The 20,299-nt window shown below is 56.3% G+C and overlaps 1 protein-coding gene across 11 annotated transcripts in view; it reads right to left on the reverse strand.

Annotated features, from left to right (window-relative positions):
• Window positions 1-787: 787 nt before the first annotated feature.
• DIP2A (disco interacting protein 2 homolog A) overlaps window positions 788-20,299 on the reverse strand; it is a 91,169-nt gene continuing 71,657 nt past the window's right edge. For 8 of the 11 annotated variants that reach the window (XM_030835681.2, XM_060297653.2, XM_030835679.3 and 5 more), the window contains 13 exons: window positions 18,564-18,687; window positions 13,492-13,613; window positions 13,274-13,385; window positions 12,003-12,112; window positions 11,369-11,499; window positions 10,628-10,796; window positions 10,164-10,334; window positions 8,222-8,283; window positions 7,594-7,651; window positions 5,384-5,458; window positions 3,937-4,111; window positions 3,288-3,411; window positions 788-2,732 (listed from right to left, as the gene is read on the reverse strand). In XM_030835681.2, the coding sequence (XP_030691541.1) occupies window positions 2,480-2,732; window positions 3,288-3,411; window positions 3,937-4,111; window positions 5,384-5,458; window positions 7,594-7,651; window positions 8,222-8,283; window positions 10,164-10,334; window positions 10,628-10,796; window positions 11,369-11,499; window positions 12,003-12,112; window positions 13,274-13,385; window positions 13,492-13,613; window positions 18,564-18,687 (1,686 nt within the window). In that variant the 3' untranslated portion in view covers window positions 788-2,479. The other 3 variants (XM_060297656.2, XR_009563632.2, XM_060297662.2) reach the window with 3 other exon arrangements.

Genomic DNA, 20,299 nt, shown 5'->3' on the forward strand with positions numbered 1-20,299 from the left:
TGAGCCCGCGTGCTCTGGAGCCTGTGCGCCACAACTAGAGAGAAGCCCGCGTGCCGCAACTAAGACCCAACGCAGACAAATAAATAAATTTTTTAAAAGAATTAAAAAAAAAACACAAACGAGAAATTAAAATGACCACAAACACGTGAAAACATACTCAGCATCACTAGACATGATACTTATTTGACTATCAAATTGACAAGGACTTATTTATTTATTGCCGGTGCTCTCAGGCTGCCAGGAAAATGCTTCTCCCACGCTGCCTTGTGTGCTTCCGAGGGCAGGGGCGCCCAAAGCTTCACACCTGGCACGAACTCTACCTGTAGGAACTGAGCCCAAGGCAGGTCTTGCGTCTGAACACACACCCGCGAGGAGGTTCACGGCAGCACGGCTGAAACGACACTGACACCGAGCGAGTGAATACAAGCTGCATGCAGTCGAGCCCCCCTCCCATATGACACAGTCATTAAAACATTTAGAAGAATATATGTAACAGATTAAAAGTCTAATTTATTAACTACAAAAGCTGATTATAAAATTATAATAATCGATCCTAATTTTGTAAAAGTGTTTTAAAGGAAAAAATAAATCCTTGAAAGGATTTACATCAAGTACTAATGCTGTCATCACCGAGAGGTAGGATTATGGGAGATTTAAATTTTCTTCTTTATACTTTAATGTGCTTTGTAGATTTTATGCTGTAGCTTTTATATCCAGGAAAGAAGAATGCATAATAAAATACATCGTATTTGGGGTAATTTTAAAAACCTTTTCACACATTTCAAAATGCAGAATTACAAACAGTCAATAACTTTATTAACATAATGATATAAAAATTTTAGTGTGATATACAGAATTCCCAGAGAGTAATTTTAAAACATTTTAATGCTTCTTAAAATCTTAATTTACAAGACACCTTGTCTTACTGCCACCGACCTTTCAATACAAAAATTTTATAGTATTTGTTTGTTATAAAACTACAACATACAAGGCTGGGTAGTTCTTCCCCTGCTGGCCATTCTGCTATAAGGAATGCCCATTAGTCAACTCCTAGGACCTCTGTATGTCAAACAATAAATTACACAGATTATGTACACAATTACAAGAGGACTATGCAAACTCCAGTATGTTGTTACCCACCACACTGCGGGCCAACGCCGCAGGCCGACAGCTGCCGGGCGCAAGCCACCTGGAGCCGAATACGAGCCACACGTGAGAGCTGGCCCAGCGAGCCGGGCCTTTTTGGTGGAGAACGTAAAGTGGTAGAGAATTAGTAACAACTTTGTTAGGCACTGATCCAGGCGAATTCCAGAAAAGCCTGGTTGTTCTAGGAAGCATGCATGATTCATAAACTTTCCCACCCTCAGTCCCTGACAACTGGTAACATACTCTTCATTAGTGATACAAAAATACTCTGTCTTAGATTCGAGCTTCACTTCCAATTCTTAGAAGTAACTAAAGGATATCACGTTTTCTTCTTTGATTTAGACTTACTATAATATTATACCACTCAGTCTGGTCAAGTTAGAATAAAATAACTGAACATGATTTGGCCAGATCTTACAGGCACACAACTCAAAATGCAACAGCAAGGGGCAAGGCTCTCCTGGGCTGGGCCCCTCGGCTGCACTGCCGGTGCTCAGCAGACATCACCAAGGACGGAAACCTCACCCCACCGGGGCTTCCACATCTGTTGACGTGGAATAAAAATAATAATTCAGCACACTTCCGTGCAGTGAGAAGACCTTCTACTGTGGTTATGAAAACAAGCACTTCAGTTGAAGAGCAAGAAATCAGAAACTTAGAAAGTGGTTTAAAACTCAATGCTGGTTTATCTTTCCAAAACAGAGCACCTCACCTGACAGCCCCAGATGGCCCCTGTCGAGCGTTAGTGACCACACAGGCAGACAGCCGTGCACACCTGTTCCAAGAGAGGAAGCATGTGCGTCCAGTGCCTGGTCTGGGGCCCAAAGGTGGGCAGGGCGGCCAGGCCAGGCTCACTCCTGTCCACCAGCCTTTCTGGGCTCCACGCTCTCCTGTGAATCAGAATCGAAACAGCTGTACTTGGGCCTCAAATTCCTCCTAGCATAAATTCTATATATGAACTCGTCATTTGAAGTGGGAAAAAACATTTGAATTTCTAAAATTGAGAACTGTATTTTCAGCCTAAAAAAGTGCAGACTCACACCTGCAGCTCCCGCAGCGCCCACACCAGGCCTCTTTCCCAGTCACCCCATCTGTTAAAATACTGACATTCATGCTTCTGTAAATGTCCTTGATAATAAAAGGATTTCTTTGAATAACTCAGGAAGTGGTTTTTAAAATGAGATGGACCTGTAAGAGCGGAGGAGGCGGGGCACCGTGCTCCCAGGGCCTGGGGTCCGCTCCCTGGGGGCTGCAGATGCTGCTGTGTTTTCACACATCCTAGCACCTCCGACACGCCCCGAGGGCCCTCTCAGGGCTGGGGTGTGAGCTGTGCTCACATGTTGTAGGCGACGTAGATAGGATCCAGCTGGTCGGCCAGGAAGCCGTCACGCAGGTGCATGCGCTGCTTCTCCCCGCGGGAGTTGATGGGGATGACACCTGGGTCCACGATGACCACCACGCCCACCACCAGGTGATGCTCCTCCAGCACCACATTCGTCACCAGGGCCACCAGGTCCAGTGCATCCTGTTCCAGTCCATCCAGCTCCACCACCACCACCAGCAGGTTGGTCCAGGTGAACACGGCACTGCAGGGAGAAGGCGGACGGTGTCACACGGGGTCGGGCACAGGCTCTGGGGGCTGGAAAAGGGCATCAGAAAGAGACCAGTGGAAAAAACCAAAGTAGGTTCACTGACGTCACCCTCCTGCTCAAGGTCAGTTACAATTCAAAGGCCAAGTTAAGTGTGTTTTACAGGAATATCTATTCTAATTAAAGTTCTCGCTAAGAATCAAGAATATGTGATGTCGAAAGCTGTACCTTTCCCAAGGCAAGCTCCCTAGAAAGTGAAGAAATCCTGAGTCTTAACCATTTAAATTAGGAAATTCATGTTAAAAGCTGAAGCATTTCAGGATAACCGTGGAGCTCTCACGTTTTGCCTGTGCATTTGCGGACAGACTCTTAGCTTAAGACTGATTAGGAAGAGGAAAAACCAAGCAAACCCAAACAAGGGGTCTCTGGCCCGTGATCCCAAGAGCGTGTCTGGGGTCTGCTCCTGGAGAGGCAGGTGGCTGCCTCACCCGCATGGCCGAAGTGCCTGCCCTGGCCCCGGAGAGCTGGGTGACAGGCGCCCCAGGCCCTCACCACTCGGCGATGCTCCTGTGCGCCCGGACCACTGACGTCTCGATGTCGACGGGGTGATAGCGCATGCCCCTCAGCTCCAGCGTCTCGTCCAGAGACCCCACCACGTACAGCGCATCGTGTCGCTCTGTGGACAGCACAGTTCGCCCACCTCAGCACGGCACGCGGTGCCGATGGCTGGCGACTCAAACCTTGCCTGACAACACCCTCCTGCCACGCTCGGCCCCCTGAGATTCAGAGAAGTTACGCCCATGTCTGAATATGTATTTAACAAAAACTTTTGCTATCTCTGGAAACGAAGCAGCAGCTACAGGGGCTCCCAAAAGTTCTGATGGCATCTGGCCAGCGTGCTGTGGCCAAGGGACTTTGAAAGCTTGGGGGGCCGTGTGGGGAGGGCCCAACAGATGGCTAGCGAGACGCGCCCACGGCTAAGCCTGGGGGGCCCACAGCCTCTGCCAGCAACCCCACATCCTCCACAGAGGCTGGGGTCCAAGACCAGTGAAGGAAAAGGAGTAATTTTCAGAGAAAACCGTGTCAGGGCACCTAGAGACACGAGCTCCTAGCGAGGGGCGAGGTGAGGCAGCGGGGGCCCCCAAGATGCCACCCGCATAGGGCTCAGGTGCCGGTATGGGGCTGCACAGGGACCCCTCACCTCCACTGGCGTCGGTGAGCTCTGTCCTTCGGAGGAATCCCAGGAAGCCAGTCCTTGCCCAAACGGTCTGCGTGTCTCCGAAACTCAGCCGGGCACTGAAGTGGTCGGCGTGGAGCCCCTCCTCCCCGTAGACCGTGTAGTACCCAGTGGCGCTGTGCGGGCTACTCACCCAGACCTGGGGGCCCAGGGGACGAGGGCGTCAGTCGCCACGGTGCCCGGCACAGTCTGTGCCGATTCACGGCAGCAACGCCACAGCACACGGGGGTGGGGCGGGGACGGGGCACTCGAACTAAGTTACAACAACAGGCATGGAAAGCAAGCGACTGTCCTCCTTCAAACGAACCGTTCCCCTCCTTGGACCCCGGAGAGACGCCTGTGGGACAGCGATGTACTGGGAGCAACCTGCACGTGCACACGCACACAGGGCCAGCGAGAGTCGGGGCGCAGACCCGCCTGCACGTGGGCTAACGGTGCCCAGAGCGTCACGGGCCCCCAGGGCACCCTTCTAAAGCCAGGGCCCTCCAGGACCCACAGGCGGCTCCCGACTGACTACCAGGCTCTAGGTATCCCCCAAAAGCAGGGTCCGAAAGAGGAGACAGCGTGGCCACATGGGTCCCGGCCTGGGGCAGACCTGCCAGGACTGTCTTGGGACCCACTGCTGCCCTAACAGGCCTGGGCCCAGCTGGCCAGGAAGGGGGTAGGGTTGGGGCGAGGCCCCAGGCAGAGCACACCCAGCCCTGGGACTAGGACACCTTTCCTGGCCGATGCGGCATGAGCCCCAGGTCCATCCATGCCCTTGTCCCAGCTGGTCAGGGGCCAGGCAGTGTGTGTGGACACCCGTGGGTGCTGCCCTCAGCAGTGCAGGATGCTGGCCCCCAGGCCCGGAACTGGGAGCTGAGACCATTCCCACCGAAACAGACCAGCCTGGGCACCCAGGCTCCACCTGCCGTCCTGGCCACCAGGTACTGGGTCCCACCTGTCCCGTTACTCTAGACCAGGTGCTGTACGCAGGCATAACAAGGACCCCAGCACAGCCTGTGTCCTGGGCCAGTAAGGAACCCCCTGCCCCGTGTCCCCAGGATGGAGAAAACCACCCCTCTTAGCTACGGGGTCTGCCCCGTGCTGTCCCTCACTGGGGGCTGCAGGAACTTCTCTTCAAGGGACAGCTGTTTCCTCCATGGCTGCTGGCTCCTGCGAGGCTCCTTAAGCCACCCAGTGCCTGCAACTCAAGGTTTCCCTCTGCTAGTGGGGTAACAGGATGGGGGGCTTCATCCCAAGGGCAGGACCCTGAAATCCTACCCAGGGACTGGGTCCAGGAGCACAAGCACTGTGGGGAAGGGTTCCCCAAAGCACGTGCGACCCCAAAGGTTCAGAACTCCCGAATCCGGGGCAGAACGGGGAGGAGGGTGAAGAGCAGGTCCGGGGCGCTGGGGCCCCGCCGCCTCACCTCGCCCAGGTGCGAGTCTCCAAGGGGCCCTCTGGTCTCGCTGTGGGCAATGATGACCTTCACTCCAGGGAGGATCTGCAAGGAGAACCGTGCTCCGGGTCAGAGGCAGCACGGCCCTCCTGACTCAAGTGCATCAAAACAACGTCCTTCGAAGCTGATCCAAAGGATGGGACACGTACACGGGGGTGATCAGGTTCAGGAGCCAACCTAAATCTACTTTGAATTTTAACAGGAGAGATTTTAATAGAGAAAAATAAATTCTGAATCCTAGCAAAATCATCCAGTTCCTGAGAACGGACCCTATTTTGGACGGCAAGAGGGGTCGAGGGGGTCCTTCCCTGAGGCCCCTTGTGAGAGCTCACGAGTGCCGGGGCTCCACATGCCTCGGCTGCGTCCCCCCCTCACCCCGGCCCCCCTGAGCCTTCGGCTCTGGATGGAAACCTGGCCCCCAAGAGGCCTTCCTGCCCCCAGACTCAGAGTGGAGCAGCTGCTGAGCACGGGCTCCGGGCCCACCAGGGGCCGTGGAGAAGACTCCAGGGGAGTGTGCCCCGGGTCCAGGACCCCCGCCGGGACTGTGGGGCCTCACTGGGCTCAAGTCAGACCACCTGGCTGCTCCTGGACACCTGTTCTGTGTCCTCAGTTCCCCAGGTATAAAACGGGAGATGACAGTGGAGACCTGCAGGCAGTGGAGGAAGGGACGAGTGGTCACAGGAGGTCGCCGTGGCCGGCGCCAGACCCTCCTCTCCTCGTGCTGCCTCTACAGCCCTGGTGGGGCCGTTCTGTTTCCCCAGATGCTGCTGACCCTCCGACCCCTCCCCGTGTGGCCCACCCACCCACCCAAACCCTGAAGTCAGAGGTCTTTCCAGGACCCAGGTCTGTCAGCGCCAATTTATCATAACAGAGAAATACGGGGGGAAAGTCCATCAAAAACGGATGCAGAGCCATGTGTGATAGGAAACAAAAAGGCACCAGAAAGAATTAAGAATTGCGTTTGCAGAAAGGACAACGCGGGCTGCACACAGGGCGTTTCTGTGTGCGTGGGAAGGACAGGAAGGGAGCCCTGGCCTGTGTCCACACTCCCCTCCTCCAGGGTCTGTGCCTTCCTTCCCAGGCCCCACGCCTACCTGCCCACGAGAGCTCCCTTCTCCTCCTCCCCTCCCCCCAGTGCAGTTCCCGCACGCAGGCCTCCCCGTGGCCCCAGGACCTTTACGCCAGCTGAGCCTTCTCCCCAGGTCTCTGCTCCTCCTCTGGGGCGGCCCCTGCTGGTGCACAGCCCCCGCCTGCTCCTCCCTCACATTCACCGCGGGCTCGTCCTGCGCTGCTGCCCGCGGGCACCTCCCCATCTCCCTGGGGACAGCTGTGGCGTGCGCTCGGGCAAGTGCGAGCAGAGCAGGGGCTGTGCCGAGCCCTCCTCTGGTTGTGCAGCTGCAGAGGGAGGCCCAAGGCCGGGGCCGGGGCGCAGGCCTTCCCCCCACCATCACATTGTCTGACGGTTCCTGGGGGCCTTCTTCCTTCCTCTGAACCTCTCCTGCTTCTGAGAACTCCTGTTCTCCTGGCTCTACGTCTGCTGGTCCCTCACGGTGGCTCAAAGTTTTTCCCTGGGTGCCCTCAGGTGGTCTCACAGCCCCACCACCTGAGCCCACTCTGGGCCCCTGAGATTGCACCAGGCCTGGACTGCTTTCATGGTAAACTGCCACTGTGGTGGGGACCACTTCCTGGCTGTCACCTGGACCACGGGCTGAGTTCTTCCAGGCCCCAGTGCGCTGCTCCAGGGCCGCCATGAAGGCAACAGGCGCCCCGTGGCCTCAAGACCCAGCAGTGTAGTTCCTTCTAGATCTCTGCACCTGAGGTCCTCCCTTTTGGGAACTGGAGCTCAGATGTAGACATAAAGACTTAGCAAGTGTGTGTGTGTGTGTGTGTGTGTATGTGTGTGTGGTGTGTGTGTGTGGTGTGTGTGTGTGTGGTGTGTGTGTGTGGTGTGTGTGTGTGGTGTGTGTGTGGTGTGTGTGTGTGTGGTGTGTGTGTGTGGTGTGTGTGTGGTGTGTGGTGTGGGGTGTGTGTGTGTGTGTGTGTGTGTGTGTGTGTGTGTGTGATTGCAGCGAGGAGAGGCCTCTACGTCAGCCCAGCCCAGCCCGACCACAGGGGTCTGTGCTCATGGCGAGCACCTCCCAGGGATGATGCAAGCGTGGAGGCCCAGTCCCCTGCACTACCTTTCCAGACTCTGTCAATGGCAGACTGTGCGGAGAACCCCGTTCCACCAAACGTACCCTAAAAATTAACAAGGGAAAAATTTCAGAATAAAATTTACTACACAGACAACAATCTCTAAAAAGGCAACTCACAAGGTAGTCAGAAATTGATTATCACTGCGACAGCCAGTCCGTTGACAACAGCCAAGCCTTTAGCCTTTTGATCAGGACCTTGCTGTGACCTTGGGGCAGTGACTTCGGGTGCGTGGTGCACCAAGCACTGCTCAGGGCAGGAGCTGGCTCTATGTCCTCGGGGGGCCCCTGGCCAGCTGGCCTCGCCCCCCGGGAAGCTCCACCATGGTTTACCTCAAGCTGCATTTGAGGATCCAGAACTGGGATCCGGCTCCAAAGATGGGAGGGACCCCGACCCGCAGGTACACACCGTGGCCCCCGGGACATGTCTGCTGACATGATGCCTCTGTCCTGCCCAACGATGGGCTTACTTGTTTTCTACCCCATAAAAAGCCACGTGTCAAATGCTCGGTCACTCTTGGAAGGTCATTCCCTTCCTGGTCGTGGGAATGACTGATCAAGGGAGGACAGGGATGCAGGGGAGGCCCAGGCTGCCCGGGGGCCTGGGTGCTGTTACCTGTCATGGCGCAGTGCCCTCATGTCCACGTAGACGGTCGTGGGGTCCGGGCCGGCCGTGCCCTGCAAGGGGAGCAGCAGAGGTACGTCCACTCGGGCCTCACACCGTGGTTTCCAGGGGCATCGCCTCCACACGGGTGCAGCTGGGGGACAGCTCCTCCGGCCCTGGGGGTGGGGTGGGGCCGGGAGGGCAGCTGCTCTGCTCCCAGCAAGAGTCTGCCTTCCTGCAAACATCTACAAGGCTTGGTACCATCGAGGGAAACCTCCAGTAACACTGAAGGAAGATGTCAAGTCAAACAGTTTCACATTTCAGTCCTGATAGCTCTATTCCCGCTGGTCTCTAAGAAAACACTGCTATGGGTTTTGAGGCATTTCCACTGAGCCATGCTCGCTCCGACCTAATTCTCCTGAGGACTGAGCACAGCGAAGCCCCACCAGGGATTTGCCAGAATGACGTCCTCACTCTCTCTCCTCTCATCTGACAGCTGACGTTGGCCCTGATTACAGGACAGCATGTTCCTTTTCATTAGATAAGGAACATCAAGTTACACGGACACTCTGCCCCAGCATCATTCTCTGAAGATCCCAAAGCGACCTATGTCTGCCCTGGAATGAAAATGGAAATTTTTTCATTGAGACTAAACACAGCCCTTCCTCCAGAGGCAATTGATTAAAATGAAGGTTAAATGCTTCTGAAAATACTTTCTGTCTTAAATTCAGTTACAAAGGAGCTTTTGTAATATGTCAAATAACGTCCACTGTGAGCAGAAGAAACACGTATTTGTCTGGAGTTCATGAGAGGCCACGTGAACTCATGGGAAGCACAGAGGCACCTCGAGGGCGAGGTCAAGGTCGTACCTGCTCAGCCAGCTTTCCCAGCCAGTTGGGCGGACAAAGGAGGCCAGCAGAGGGAGACAGGGAGGAGAAGCCACAGGAAACACAGAGAGCACAGGCACGTGAGAAACACAGCTGAGAGAGAGCAAAGTGCGTCACTGCATCTCAAAGTGCAAACCAAGAACGTCCCAGCAAGACTTCTGCTGCCCACGTGCTGATAAGCAACACAGATGCCATCGCGTTTCCAGGAAGGAGGGGCCGGGCTGCCAGACGCTGAGCAGACAGAAGGGCTGCGCTGACAGCCACCGACCCTGCGCCAGCAGCCGAGGTGCAGTCGCACTGTCTACAATGGGAGGACCTCACGAGGGACCACCCCGCTCCTCCTGCCACTCAGCAAGGGTCCAAGCGAGATGGTCAGCCGTCTCCATTGTGGAGAGGCTGTCGCAGGAACACCAGGACGACAGGATGCCCGCCTCTGCAGTCGAGACCCTCCCTGTGTCCGGCAGGCACCGGCCAGTGCGGGCTTGGGGATGAGGAACTGTGGTTCCCCTGAGGCCTTTCCTCCCAGCAACTCCTGAACGTGGGTGCGTGAGGCATGCAACGTGGTTTAGAAAGAAGTGGGACTGAGGTACTAGTAGGAATCTGGAGAACAGGCAGAGTCCCCTGCATTCAGCAGCAGTAAACAGCGCTGCACTGGAGTGAGCCGTTCTGAAACTTCGTTTCCTTTTAATAAGTCAAATATCTTAATGTACCAGAAAGGAATTCTGGGCAACATAAATTGTCACACTCGTTAACGTTTCCATTTAAAATTGCTAGATGCCTTAAAAAACAATTAGGTTATTCTTGCTTTAGAATATTAATTGCATACCATGTCCAACTTAGAAATTCTTCCAGATAATAGTCACTGGTCAAAAACATTTTGATTTTTTCAAGTAAGTCTTTGTTCATCAAGAACAGAATATCTTTTAAAGTGAAATGCTCAGCTCTCAAAGCTAACGTGCTATTTGGAAAACGCAACATCAAAGGCTGGGAGGACCAGAAAGTACCCAAGGCCGACGGAGAAGCGCAGCGTGTGCACGTGGCGCCCAGCGGGAAACCCTGCCGCCTACCTGGAGGCAGATGGCCACGTTGACCCTGCAGCCAAACGTGGTGCTCACAGCGCGTGCAGGCAGACCCAGGTCCCTGAACAGCTTGGAGAAGGACTGTGTGAGCGCGATCCTGGGCCGCTCCTCGGCCACCACCATGCAGGTGCGCACGCACGACAGGTTCACGCCCTTCATCTGTGGGAGGAGTGGGCGCACACCGCCGGGTCTGAGCGTAAAGGCCAAGCTGCTCGAGCCCCGCCTCCTCGGTTCTGTCTCCCCCGCTCCGCCCTCTCAGCTCCGGCCCCTGAGGCCTCGGCGACCCGGGGTCGGGCCCACCCTGCCCTGCGCCCACCCCCCTCTCCTCCCAGGAAGTGCACCATGGGTGTGTGTCGGAGTGGGGAGCTCACAGCAGGGGGCGGGGCGCCCCGGGAGGGTTTTCGGCTGCTGGGAGAGGTCCGGGGCTCTCTCCAGGCCCGGACGGCACGCACCCTGAGCACCGCTGTCTGCGCGCCCAGGCCCCGGGCGCACATCTCCATCACCGAGTAGGAGCAGAAGGTGACACGGGCCTTGTACTGGCTGACAGCCCACAGCCACAGGGACACGTTGGTCTCCAGCTCCGGCGGGGGCACCAGCACCGACTGGTGTCCCGAGTAGACACTGCGACAGCGACAGGGGCGGGTCAGCACGTGTGTGGGCGCCTCTCCCCTCAAGGACACTGCCCTTCCCGGCAGAGCCCACCCTTTCTGCTCTGGCCGAGTGGGGCTTTCAGTAGAAAACTTGGGGGCGCAGGTCCCGCCACCAGCACTCAAGGATCCAGGGTCGCTGTCAGGGATGGGCCAGCCGGCAGGGACGGGGTTCTGCTTACAAAGATGGGTTCCTACTTCCCTGTTCTGGATGGAATTAGTAGTAACGGAGAGTGTGCACTTAATAAGAAGGCATTTTTACTCTTTTACTCAATTTCAGACCCGAACACCAACCCACCAAACACCCACACAAACCAACCCACTCACACATGTATCCTCTGCTTGGTGGGCGTCAAAAATGTACCTTAGAAAGGGGGCGTCTGAAGAAGCAATTCAGCTGGAGGTGGGGTAAGGAGTGGGGGGGTTCTACCTGCACACTCACCCTCCACTCCCCTGCACACTCAGCTCCACTCCCCCGCACACCCACCCTCCGCTCACCTGCACACTCACCCTCCACTCACCTGCACATTCTATCTGCACACTCACCTGCACAGACACCACAGGGCAAAGCCGAGGCCACAGTAGGGGTCGAGGCAGATGGCGATCTGCCTGGAGGGGTACAGCTCACACTGCAGCTTGATGGAGCGGCACAGGGCGCTGGTGGCTGCGTGCGACATCTTAAGGGGTGAAAGGAAAGCTCTGCTCAGTGATGTGAGGGAAGAGGGAGGGCTGACGGCAGTGCCTGCTGCCCACAGCGGCCGGACACCTTCACTTCCCGAAAGGGTGGCTGGCCCCAATCCCACATACACCAATCAGTACCCAGGTACGGCACACTAGGAATCTTCTAGGCGAAAGTTCAGGGTAATAGAGACCTTTAGTGGAGCGTTTGGTGCCTGCTAATGTGACAGACTCATCCAAGTCGCCTGGTCCTCGAGGCCAGAGAGTCATGAATCGGAAAGTTTAGACGTTACCATAAAACACTAAAATACGCATCACTCTCAGGCTAACCTAATCCTGGGGTATATTGGTATTTAACACGAACTTTAAGGAGCAAAACTGCTGCTTTAAGCTCTGGGAGGAGGAAGGGCCTGCACAGACCTGCAGCCAACACCCTTCTGCCCTTTGCCCGCCCACTGTGTCAGGGGCCGGAGTGGAGGGGAGCTCCAGCCAGAGGACCCACCTTCACACCCGCCAGGATCCCCGTGGTCGACACGCTGAAGTCCAAGTATGCGAGCACGTCTGGGGACGGGGGCCTGAAGATGCTGGCCACCTTCTTCTTGGGTATGTCATCTGTCGGTCAGGAGACATGGGTGGCGTGGGTGCTAGCTCAGGTTCTCGTGGGGAGAGAGGAGACAGGACGCACCTGGGGAGCTGGGGAGCTCAGAGCAGAAGTCAGGCTGCGGGAGAGCAGGCCGCGTGTGCACGCAGGGAAGGTCACGTGGAACGGACCCTCGCAACCACGCCGAGCATGTGGGGATGGGGACAGGGGACGAGGTGGACACAGAGGGCTGGAGATGGGCCCAGAGAGCCCCACAGGAAAGCTCAGAGGAGCGGGGACTTGGCCAGGGTCCCAGAGCCTATGATGGAGCCAGGATTACCATCTCTGTGCACAGTAAGTGCTAAGGATGGACCCCCAGGGCTCTGGGTGCTTCATCGCATTCCTTCAGGACCATGAGATGGGCACAGCACTGACCACGCACAGGTGGGCACAGGCGAGGCGAGGGCAGGGAGCGGGTGAGGTGAGGGGACTCCTCGGAGCCCAGCCAGCCGCCCTGGACCAGCTCCCCGTGCCTGTTGCTGGTATCAGGCAGGTGGCCACTGACAACACGGTCCCTGACTTCCTCTCGTGGGCAGTGCCCTGGTGGGCAAGGACAGGCACCTATACCCACCAGGTGCGATGGGGAAGGAGGGACCCCTCTCTGCTTGCCGGCTGGCACCCGTGTGGCCGTGCGCCTCGGGTTACCGATGGAGCCTGGAGGGTGCTGCTGGTTTGGGGTGTCTTGATGGTTGACCCAACAGGCCAAGGCAGAGGGGGCCCACAAGCATTTCCTGGGGCGCGGGAGCACACACCCATGATGGGGACCCAGGACGGGTGTGTGTGTGCTGTGGGCACCGTCTATGTCCCCGCAACTGCCAACCGCTGCGTGGGCATGAACGGCAGCAAGGGGAGCTCGTCCACAGGCGCCGGGCCTTGGAAGGACCTCTGCTCCCCACCAGCCGCCCTCCGTTCTGCGCGTCCGGCTCTAGGCTCGAGCTGGTGGACATAGGCTGTCAGGCACCCAGCCGGCGAGCCTCCTGTTAGTAGCCTCTCACCATTTACTGAAGCTGCTAAGCTGCTCTTAGCCAACCTTTATGTTTACGTGGCGACAACGCAATCCCTACAACAAAGGAAGGAAAGGGGGCTGATCCTGGCGGGGCCAGCGAGCACACCAACGCAGCGAGGACGCGCACCTGTATCTAGAATGGTCGGCCAGGTCCTGACGTCCACGGCGGCCAGTGCTTCTTTGGACCTGAGCAGCCGCGTGATGGCCTGCGTCGTGAGTACGCACGCAGACTTGCTGACCTGCAGGGCACAGGGGTTGAAGGCACAAGTGAGACTTGGCGCCTGGGAGCGAACTGCACACGGGCCCACGGTCAGGTCCGCCCTGCCGGCCGTGGTGCCTGCCTACCTCCACAATCATCTTGACGGTGGGAAGTGTGGTGGCGAGGTTCTGGGGGTGCGGGGGCCGCACAGTGACGGGCACGCAGCCACAGTACAGGCAGCCGTAGAAGGCGGCAATGAGGTCCACCCCTGGGGAGACACATGGTCAGAGGGCGTCAGCGGGTCAAAGGCTGCTCTCCACGTCCAGGGCCATGGATCCACGAGAAAGACCAGGGGCCTCACCTGCTGTGCTTGAATAAAACCACCCTCCTCCACACTAACGGTGTGCACTGAACAGCGCTGTTACGGAGGGACAGAGAGCTACCCCGCTGCAGGTCACCCCCCGCCCAGACACAGGGAGGCCAGGAGGGCGGGAGGGTGGCGCAGTCACGGCCCAGAGGAGGCCATGGAGGGCAGGTGGGCGAGCTGCCCACCCCGGAAGCCCTGCACCTCTCGCGTGCATCTGCGCCCTGACATGGGGGCCCTGGCCGCTTCTCCAGGGAGGCCCACACCCCTGGGGATGGGCCAGGATGTCCCTGCCCCGCTCTCAACCCCGCGCCACAACGTGGGACCACTGGCTGCTCCTTCAACTCTTTCATGTGTTTCAAGTTCGGGGGGAACTGTACCACACTTAAAACCCATCTTCCCCTCTTGAACTCAGTCCGACCTGAGGACACCTGAGTCCCACACCCTGGAGACTCCTCCAGATGTTGTCCTCAAATCACACAAGGCACTGCCTGACAACATCTGGCTACCAGACACCAGTCTCAGGCTGTTTTGATTCCAGGGTCAAAATAAATACACAACGTTTAACCCAGCTCACGGGTTTCACCAGATTACAAGTTCACGATGCTCCATCAGGGCCAGGGGTACTCAGCACGGTCATCTTTACGGGCCTGAGCCCACCCACCAGGGACCACCCAGGAGACAGAGCCAGCAGGCAGGTCGACACGCGTGTGAGCATCCTCACACCCAGCAGGGCCACTCTGCCCAACGCGCCACAAAGGTATCACCAAACTGAACACACGAAAGCCCCATCAGCAACTCACTTCCACGAGCTCATGCAGCTCCTGCCGCCCCTGCGTGTGCATCTCCTCTTGTCCTGGCATCACCAGGCGAACATGCGGGGCAGCCCTGTCCCTGCCCGCACCCCACCTGCAGCTCCCAGAGAGTCACCCCAGGGCCACACACCCCTGTAAGGAGAAAGTCCTGGCCCCTCACAGTAAATCAGGGAATGCACAACACGTGCGCACACACACACACACGTGCACACACACACACGCGCGCGCACACACACACACACGTGCACACACACACACACGTGCACACACACACACACGCGCACACACACACCGGTGTGCATCTGCAAAACTTCAAGCAGGGTGGGATCTGCCCTCCAGCTATTCATTATACTCTCCACCTGCTGGTAAGGTTGTAAATTCAGGACTTCAACAAGCATTTTCCTTTATTCACTAAAAATTTTTTATAAACAGTGTCAAACATGCCCCAAAGAGAGAGAGGCGTTGGGCCTCCTTCCGTCTTTTCTCCTATTCTCCTGTTACTTCAGCAACCCTCACCCCCAGCATGTCCTCACGCTGCACGCCTGCAGCTGCAGCCCGGAGCCCCTGCATGGCCGTGGTCCTCCCAGGCTCTCTGCCGGGTGTGGACAGTGATGGCCGGGGGTCCCGAGCGGCTGTGTCCCTGGCCTCATCTCGGCCGGGGAGATGTCTGCCTCACACTGAGGCCAGGGAGACGAGAAGAGTGGGAGCTGCAATCAGTCCTGGAGAGAAATGACCGCACGTTCCCGGGACCGGAAAGAGCAGCGTAACTGTAACGCCAGTGGGAGCCCGAGGTGTCCGAGCCGCCACGCGTCCACGTCCAGAAACAGGCCGGGCCGCCAGCTCGCCCTGGCTGCCGGGCAGGGAGCCCTCCACGGCAGCGCCCTGGGAAGAGGCCCCCAGATCTCACAAGCAGAGACAAAGTGCCCAGCACAAGTCGTGTCCTGCCAGACACACTGAAAAGAGACGGTACCCAAAACCTGAGTCAGGAGTTCCAGAAGCATGAAAAAGAGGGAGAAAAGGCAGTAACGAAAAAGAACAGTTTCCTGAGATGAAGATTAAGTGGGCAGGAAAGTGAGAGAGGACCTAGACCCAGGCGTTTCCCAGTAAAATTCCTGAACTAGAACCAACAAGCTTCCAGGCAAAACAACAACAGACTTATAAAGGGGGGAAAAAAGAAAATCACCTACAACCCTGGGGAAGCACCTGCCACGCCAGAGAAACCTGTGATTCCTGTTCCAGCGAAGGCCCAGGCCGCCCAGGAAAGGGAAAGGGAAAGGTCTTCCGAGTGCCACCACCCGTGCACCAGACGCAGGAGAAGAGCATCCCCTAACAGCCAAGCAGCAAACTCCCAGAACCAGGACCCCAAGACAAGGCAGGAGAGGCAGAGCGGGCGCCGAGCGGGTGAGACGAGCTATAGGGGCCACACTGGGCAGAGTGAGGGGATTCCACAGGAGCCAGGTGGCACCGGAGGGAGCCGGGAGGGCTGGGAGCCCCAGGAGGCCCAGACATCCCGACTGGGGAGGCGCAGGCATCTTGTTCCCACAACTGTGGGTCTGATCAGAGAGCAGGGCGAGGGATGGAAACCGTTCACCCACTCACCAGCGCCAGTGAGCAGCCATGAGGGTTTGGGGCCAGCAATCCAGCCCAACACAGAGAGGCCCACGGAGTGGGGCTCGGGGCTCAGGGTGCGGGGCGCAGAAGGAGACGGGAGGGGTGGGGGGTCCGTGCGGATGGCCCGGGGGCCAAGTCCCACCCAAGGTACAAGGAAAAGAATCAGGGGCAGATCGTCATCTGTCCAGACAAGGTCAGCAGATAAGAACTGCAGCCCATTTTAACATGTGCTAAAATGCATTAAGAAAATGATGCAAGATATGAAAGAATAACCAAAATCAGAACTAGAAAAAAGAAATGAGGAAAGAAGTAGAAATTATAAAAAAATCATTTCAGAAACGAAGATGGAACTAGAAGGAGCCCAAGAGCAAACAAGACAATGGACACAGAAACCACGAAGAGGCCGAGACTGGAAACAAAACGGAGACACTCCTGGGGAAAATGACAGAGAAGACCTAACACGTGGGCCACGGGAGCAGTCAGGAGATGCGAAGAAAATCAAAGCAAGGGAAGGGACAGAGAAAAGACTACGGTTCTAGAAAACTTCCTTGAAATTAAAAAAAAAAAAAAAGATTTGCATCTTCTTATTTAAAGATACCTTATACATTGTACGGCATTGATGGTATAGTGGTGAGCGTAGCTGCCTTCCAAAGATACCTTAGGTAAGAGAATGCCGCCCTGTAATAATCAATGTTACAACCATATGCCGGACTTTAAGAAGGGAAAAAAATGTCCTTTTGGCACCTAGAGCAAAAAGGCCAGTGACTCATAAGAGGAAGAAAATTAGATTATCGTCAGACTTGATGCTTAAGGCCAGGAGAAAATGGACACATATTTGAGAGGCTCAAGAAAAGAAAATGTGAGTCAGGGATTTTTTTATCTAGCAAAAACAACTTTCATTACGAAGTGTACAGACTGTTACCAACAAGCAAGAACTCAGGGGATACTGTTCCAATGAACCTTCCTGAGAAACCAATTAGAGAACCAGCGTGGCAGAAAGAGACTGAACGCAGTCACTGGGACGGAGGGTGAGGAGAGGCCGGCTTTGCAGGCCCCCAGCCCCACCCGCCCCGGTGACACAGAGAGCACAGCTACAGGGAAAACGGGTGGAGAAAGCACGTGTGAAAATATTTAAGCTGCTTTCAAAAATCACACAGGTGGTCACGTATTACTACCGTTATTTTGGAGATGCTGCTTATGACACAGGATAAAGCAAGTGAGTGATCTTGGGATATTTGAATTCTATCGACTCCCATCCTGGAGAATCAGGATTCTCAGTAGGGAAGAAGGGAGACACAGGCGTAAAGCAGACGGAACGTCAAGAAGGGTTCAGTAAAAGCCTGTAACCCTGAATCTGATCAGGTGCAGCAGTATGAACTCATGAGGCACTGCCTGTCTCCAAGATATAATTATTATACTCATTTTAAATCAGAGCTCTGTTCAAGGAAAGGGCCAACGGCCAGCGGCCAGCCCAGGAGGGACGAGCCCCTGGCCCAAACTGGTGCTGTGAACACCAGGCTCCACGGAGAACTGGCCGGGGCACCTGGTCCCAGCAGACAGCAGGAGGCATTAGGACGGGAGGTCACACCCGAGGACGTGGGAGCAAGCTCCCACTAGGGTGCGACAAGAAACAGAACTCATTTCATTGATAGAAGGAAAGAAGCAACACTTACTCTACCTTTCACAGCCGAATTCTACCACTGGGTGACCAGATACTAATGAGGGCAAGTGTCTGTTTATAGTTTACGGCTGATAAGTGAAAAAGAAAGGACAGAACACCACTATTTAGTGACCCTTAAAGCGTTAATGAACGCGGGACAGAGAATGTCAATGGCTGCTAGCGTGCTAATTCTGCAAAAGAAAGAAACAGCCTTAGGGTCTTGCGAGGGAGTCTGACCCGGGGTTCCCTGTGGGAGCCCAGGAGCAGCCGCCCGCCCGGCGGCATACACGGAGCCACTCCAGACGGCGGAGACGCTCCAGGGCCACAGAAGAGATGGACAGAGGGCAGCCTGCAGGTTAAAGGAGACTTAAAAATATATCAGATTTAAAGAAAATCGGCAGACTAAACTGTGATGACTAGGACGCTCATCTGGGTGATCAAACTATGGAGAAATGGAAGAAATGGTGACCACAGAGGTCAGGACAGAGGCTACTGTTGGAGAATGGAGGAGGTGGTTGGGACGGGAAAAGCAAAGATCCATTTCTCGACCTGGTTGGTGGTTACAAGGGTGTTTGCTTTCTAGTAATAAAACAGAGGGGAGAGATGCGGGAAGAACAGCCAGATGAAGAAAGCAAACAGAAAGGAAAGGCTGCACTAAGACAGGCAAGAGTGGACTCACAATTACACACAAGCGCTCACAGGGGTGGAGGCACGCGTGACGGGAGCGCAGGGTGGGCACGGGCAGAGGGCAGGCCGGCAGGTCCTCACCTGGGGGGTAGACCAGGGCCACGTGGGCCCCGGTGGTCAGCCTGGCCTTCTCCATCAGAGCAGCGGCCACTCTCTCGGCCTTTTTGTGCAGCTGGATGCAGGTGGTGGTGCTGGTGACTGTGCCCTAGGAAAGCAATCGTGGGCACTGCTGAGCGGGGGGCAGGGGACGACCCATGAACACTCCGCGCACAGCCCGTGTCTGAGCCCCTGTGGTCAGGAACCAGGACAGGTGCCACTCCAGACCCGTCTGCAGTCTTCTCAGAGCCTGGTCGTCCACCACGGTCAAAGACTTGGCGACTGAAGAAAACCCTTTTGGCCATTATGATAAAATATTTTAAATATAACAGTAGTATAAAGAATAATGTAATAAATATCCAGTTTTTCATTACCTAGTATTTTGCCACGTTGTTTCAATGTCTCTTTTATAAAATAAATCATCACCACTCTACATACACCCCCCAATTCCATCCTCTCCCTCCCTAAAAGCAACCCTTATCTTGAATATAAACACTCATAAGCAAATGAGAAACAGTAAATACAGGCCCCTAAACTGAATCCTGATGCATGTTCAGGCACCCCAACCACCAGGTCCCGGGGCCTGGGTCGCCGCAGGCTGCTCTTTCAGGGAGCCTAGGCGGACGAGTGGCTGGCGGGGCGCCCCGCACCTGGGTCTCTGCGGAGGAGAGCTGGGCCAGGGACCAGCTCCGAGCTGACCCTCCCTCCCCTTGCCGACCCGAGTCAGGCCTCACAGCTCTCTCGGTCCTTCTCAGGAGAAGTACGGCGCCACTCGGCCTAACCACCACCGGCCTCCAGGACAGCGCAGCGCAGCGTCCAAATCCCTCACTGCTCCTTGGCCGAGGCCGCACCACGCAGGTCCGGGGGCTTTGCACAGCTGGTCAGACTCTCCTCACACCCAAGCCGAGGTACAGAGCGCCATGCCAGGCACGCACCGGGAGCCCAAAGGCCCAGAGCCCCCCCAGTCCCCAAGGCTAGGGGCCACCTCGTGCCAGGGACACCACCTGCTAGGCACAGGCCTCCTCCCGGGTCGAAAGCCGGCATATCCTTGGAGACCTAAGGACAATTCAAACCTCAGAAGGTTGACAAGCCAAAAGAAGTGCAAAAACTTACAAGTTTTTGGAATGCACCTGGAGAAGGCCAGGTGGTCTTCTGTTGGTTCCTCCTGAGCTCTGAGCTTTAAAGACGATCATGGGGTCTTCTGGGCTGACTGTGCTCCTGGTGGTGTCTCTGGACACGCCCACCCACAGCCCCCTCCTCCCTGGGAAGTGCTCCATCTGCACAGGCGCTCAGCCCCCACGCAGGCCACCCTCGATCCCGCGGGCCTGCCTCTGACCCCCCCTCACACGCGTCTACATCCCCACGTCCTCTTCTCTGAATGGCCATCTCTCGCCTGGACCACGGCCCCCTGGCCCGCTGCTCCCACCCTTGCCCTCTTACAATCCAGAGGAGTCGCTCGGAATCACGGGCCCCATCACACCCCTCACGGCTCACGCCTGGGGTCAGCCCAGTGCCCCGGCCTCGCCGCCTCACAGCCCCGGCCTCGCTGCCTCACAGCCCCGGCCTCGCCGCCTCACAGCCCCGGCTGCACTGATTTTCAGCTTCTCGCCATGAGCTGACTTTATCTTGGTCAACTGTTACTTATTGGCTTTAGAGTTCCATCAGCCACAGGAAGACTTAATTCACTGTCTGGCGAACAGGGGCCTTTTCTGTCTTCTTTA

This window comes from Globicephala melas, chromosome 4 (genome assembly GCF_963455315.2).
Source record: "Globicephala melas chromosome 4, mGloMel1.2, whole genome shotgun sequence".
NCBI lineage: Eukaryota > Metazoa > Chordata > Mammalia > Artiodactyla > Delphinidae > Globicephala > Globicephala melas.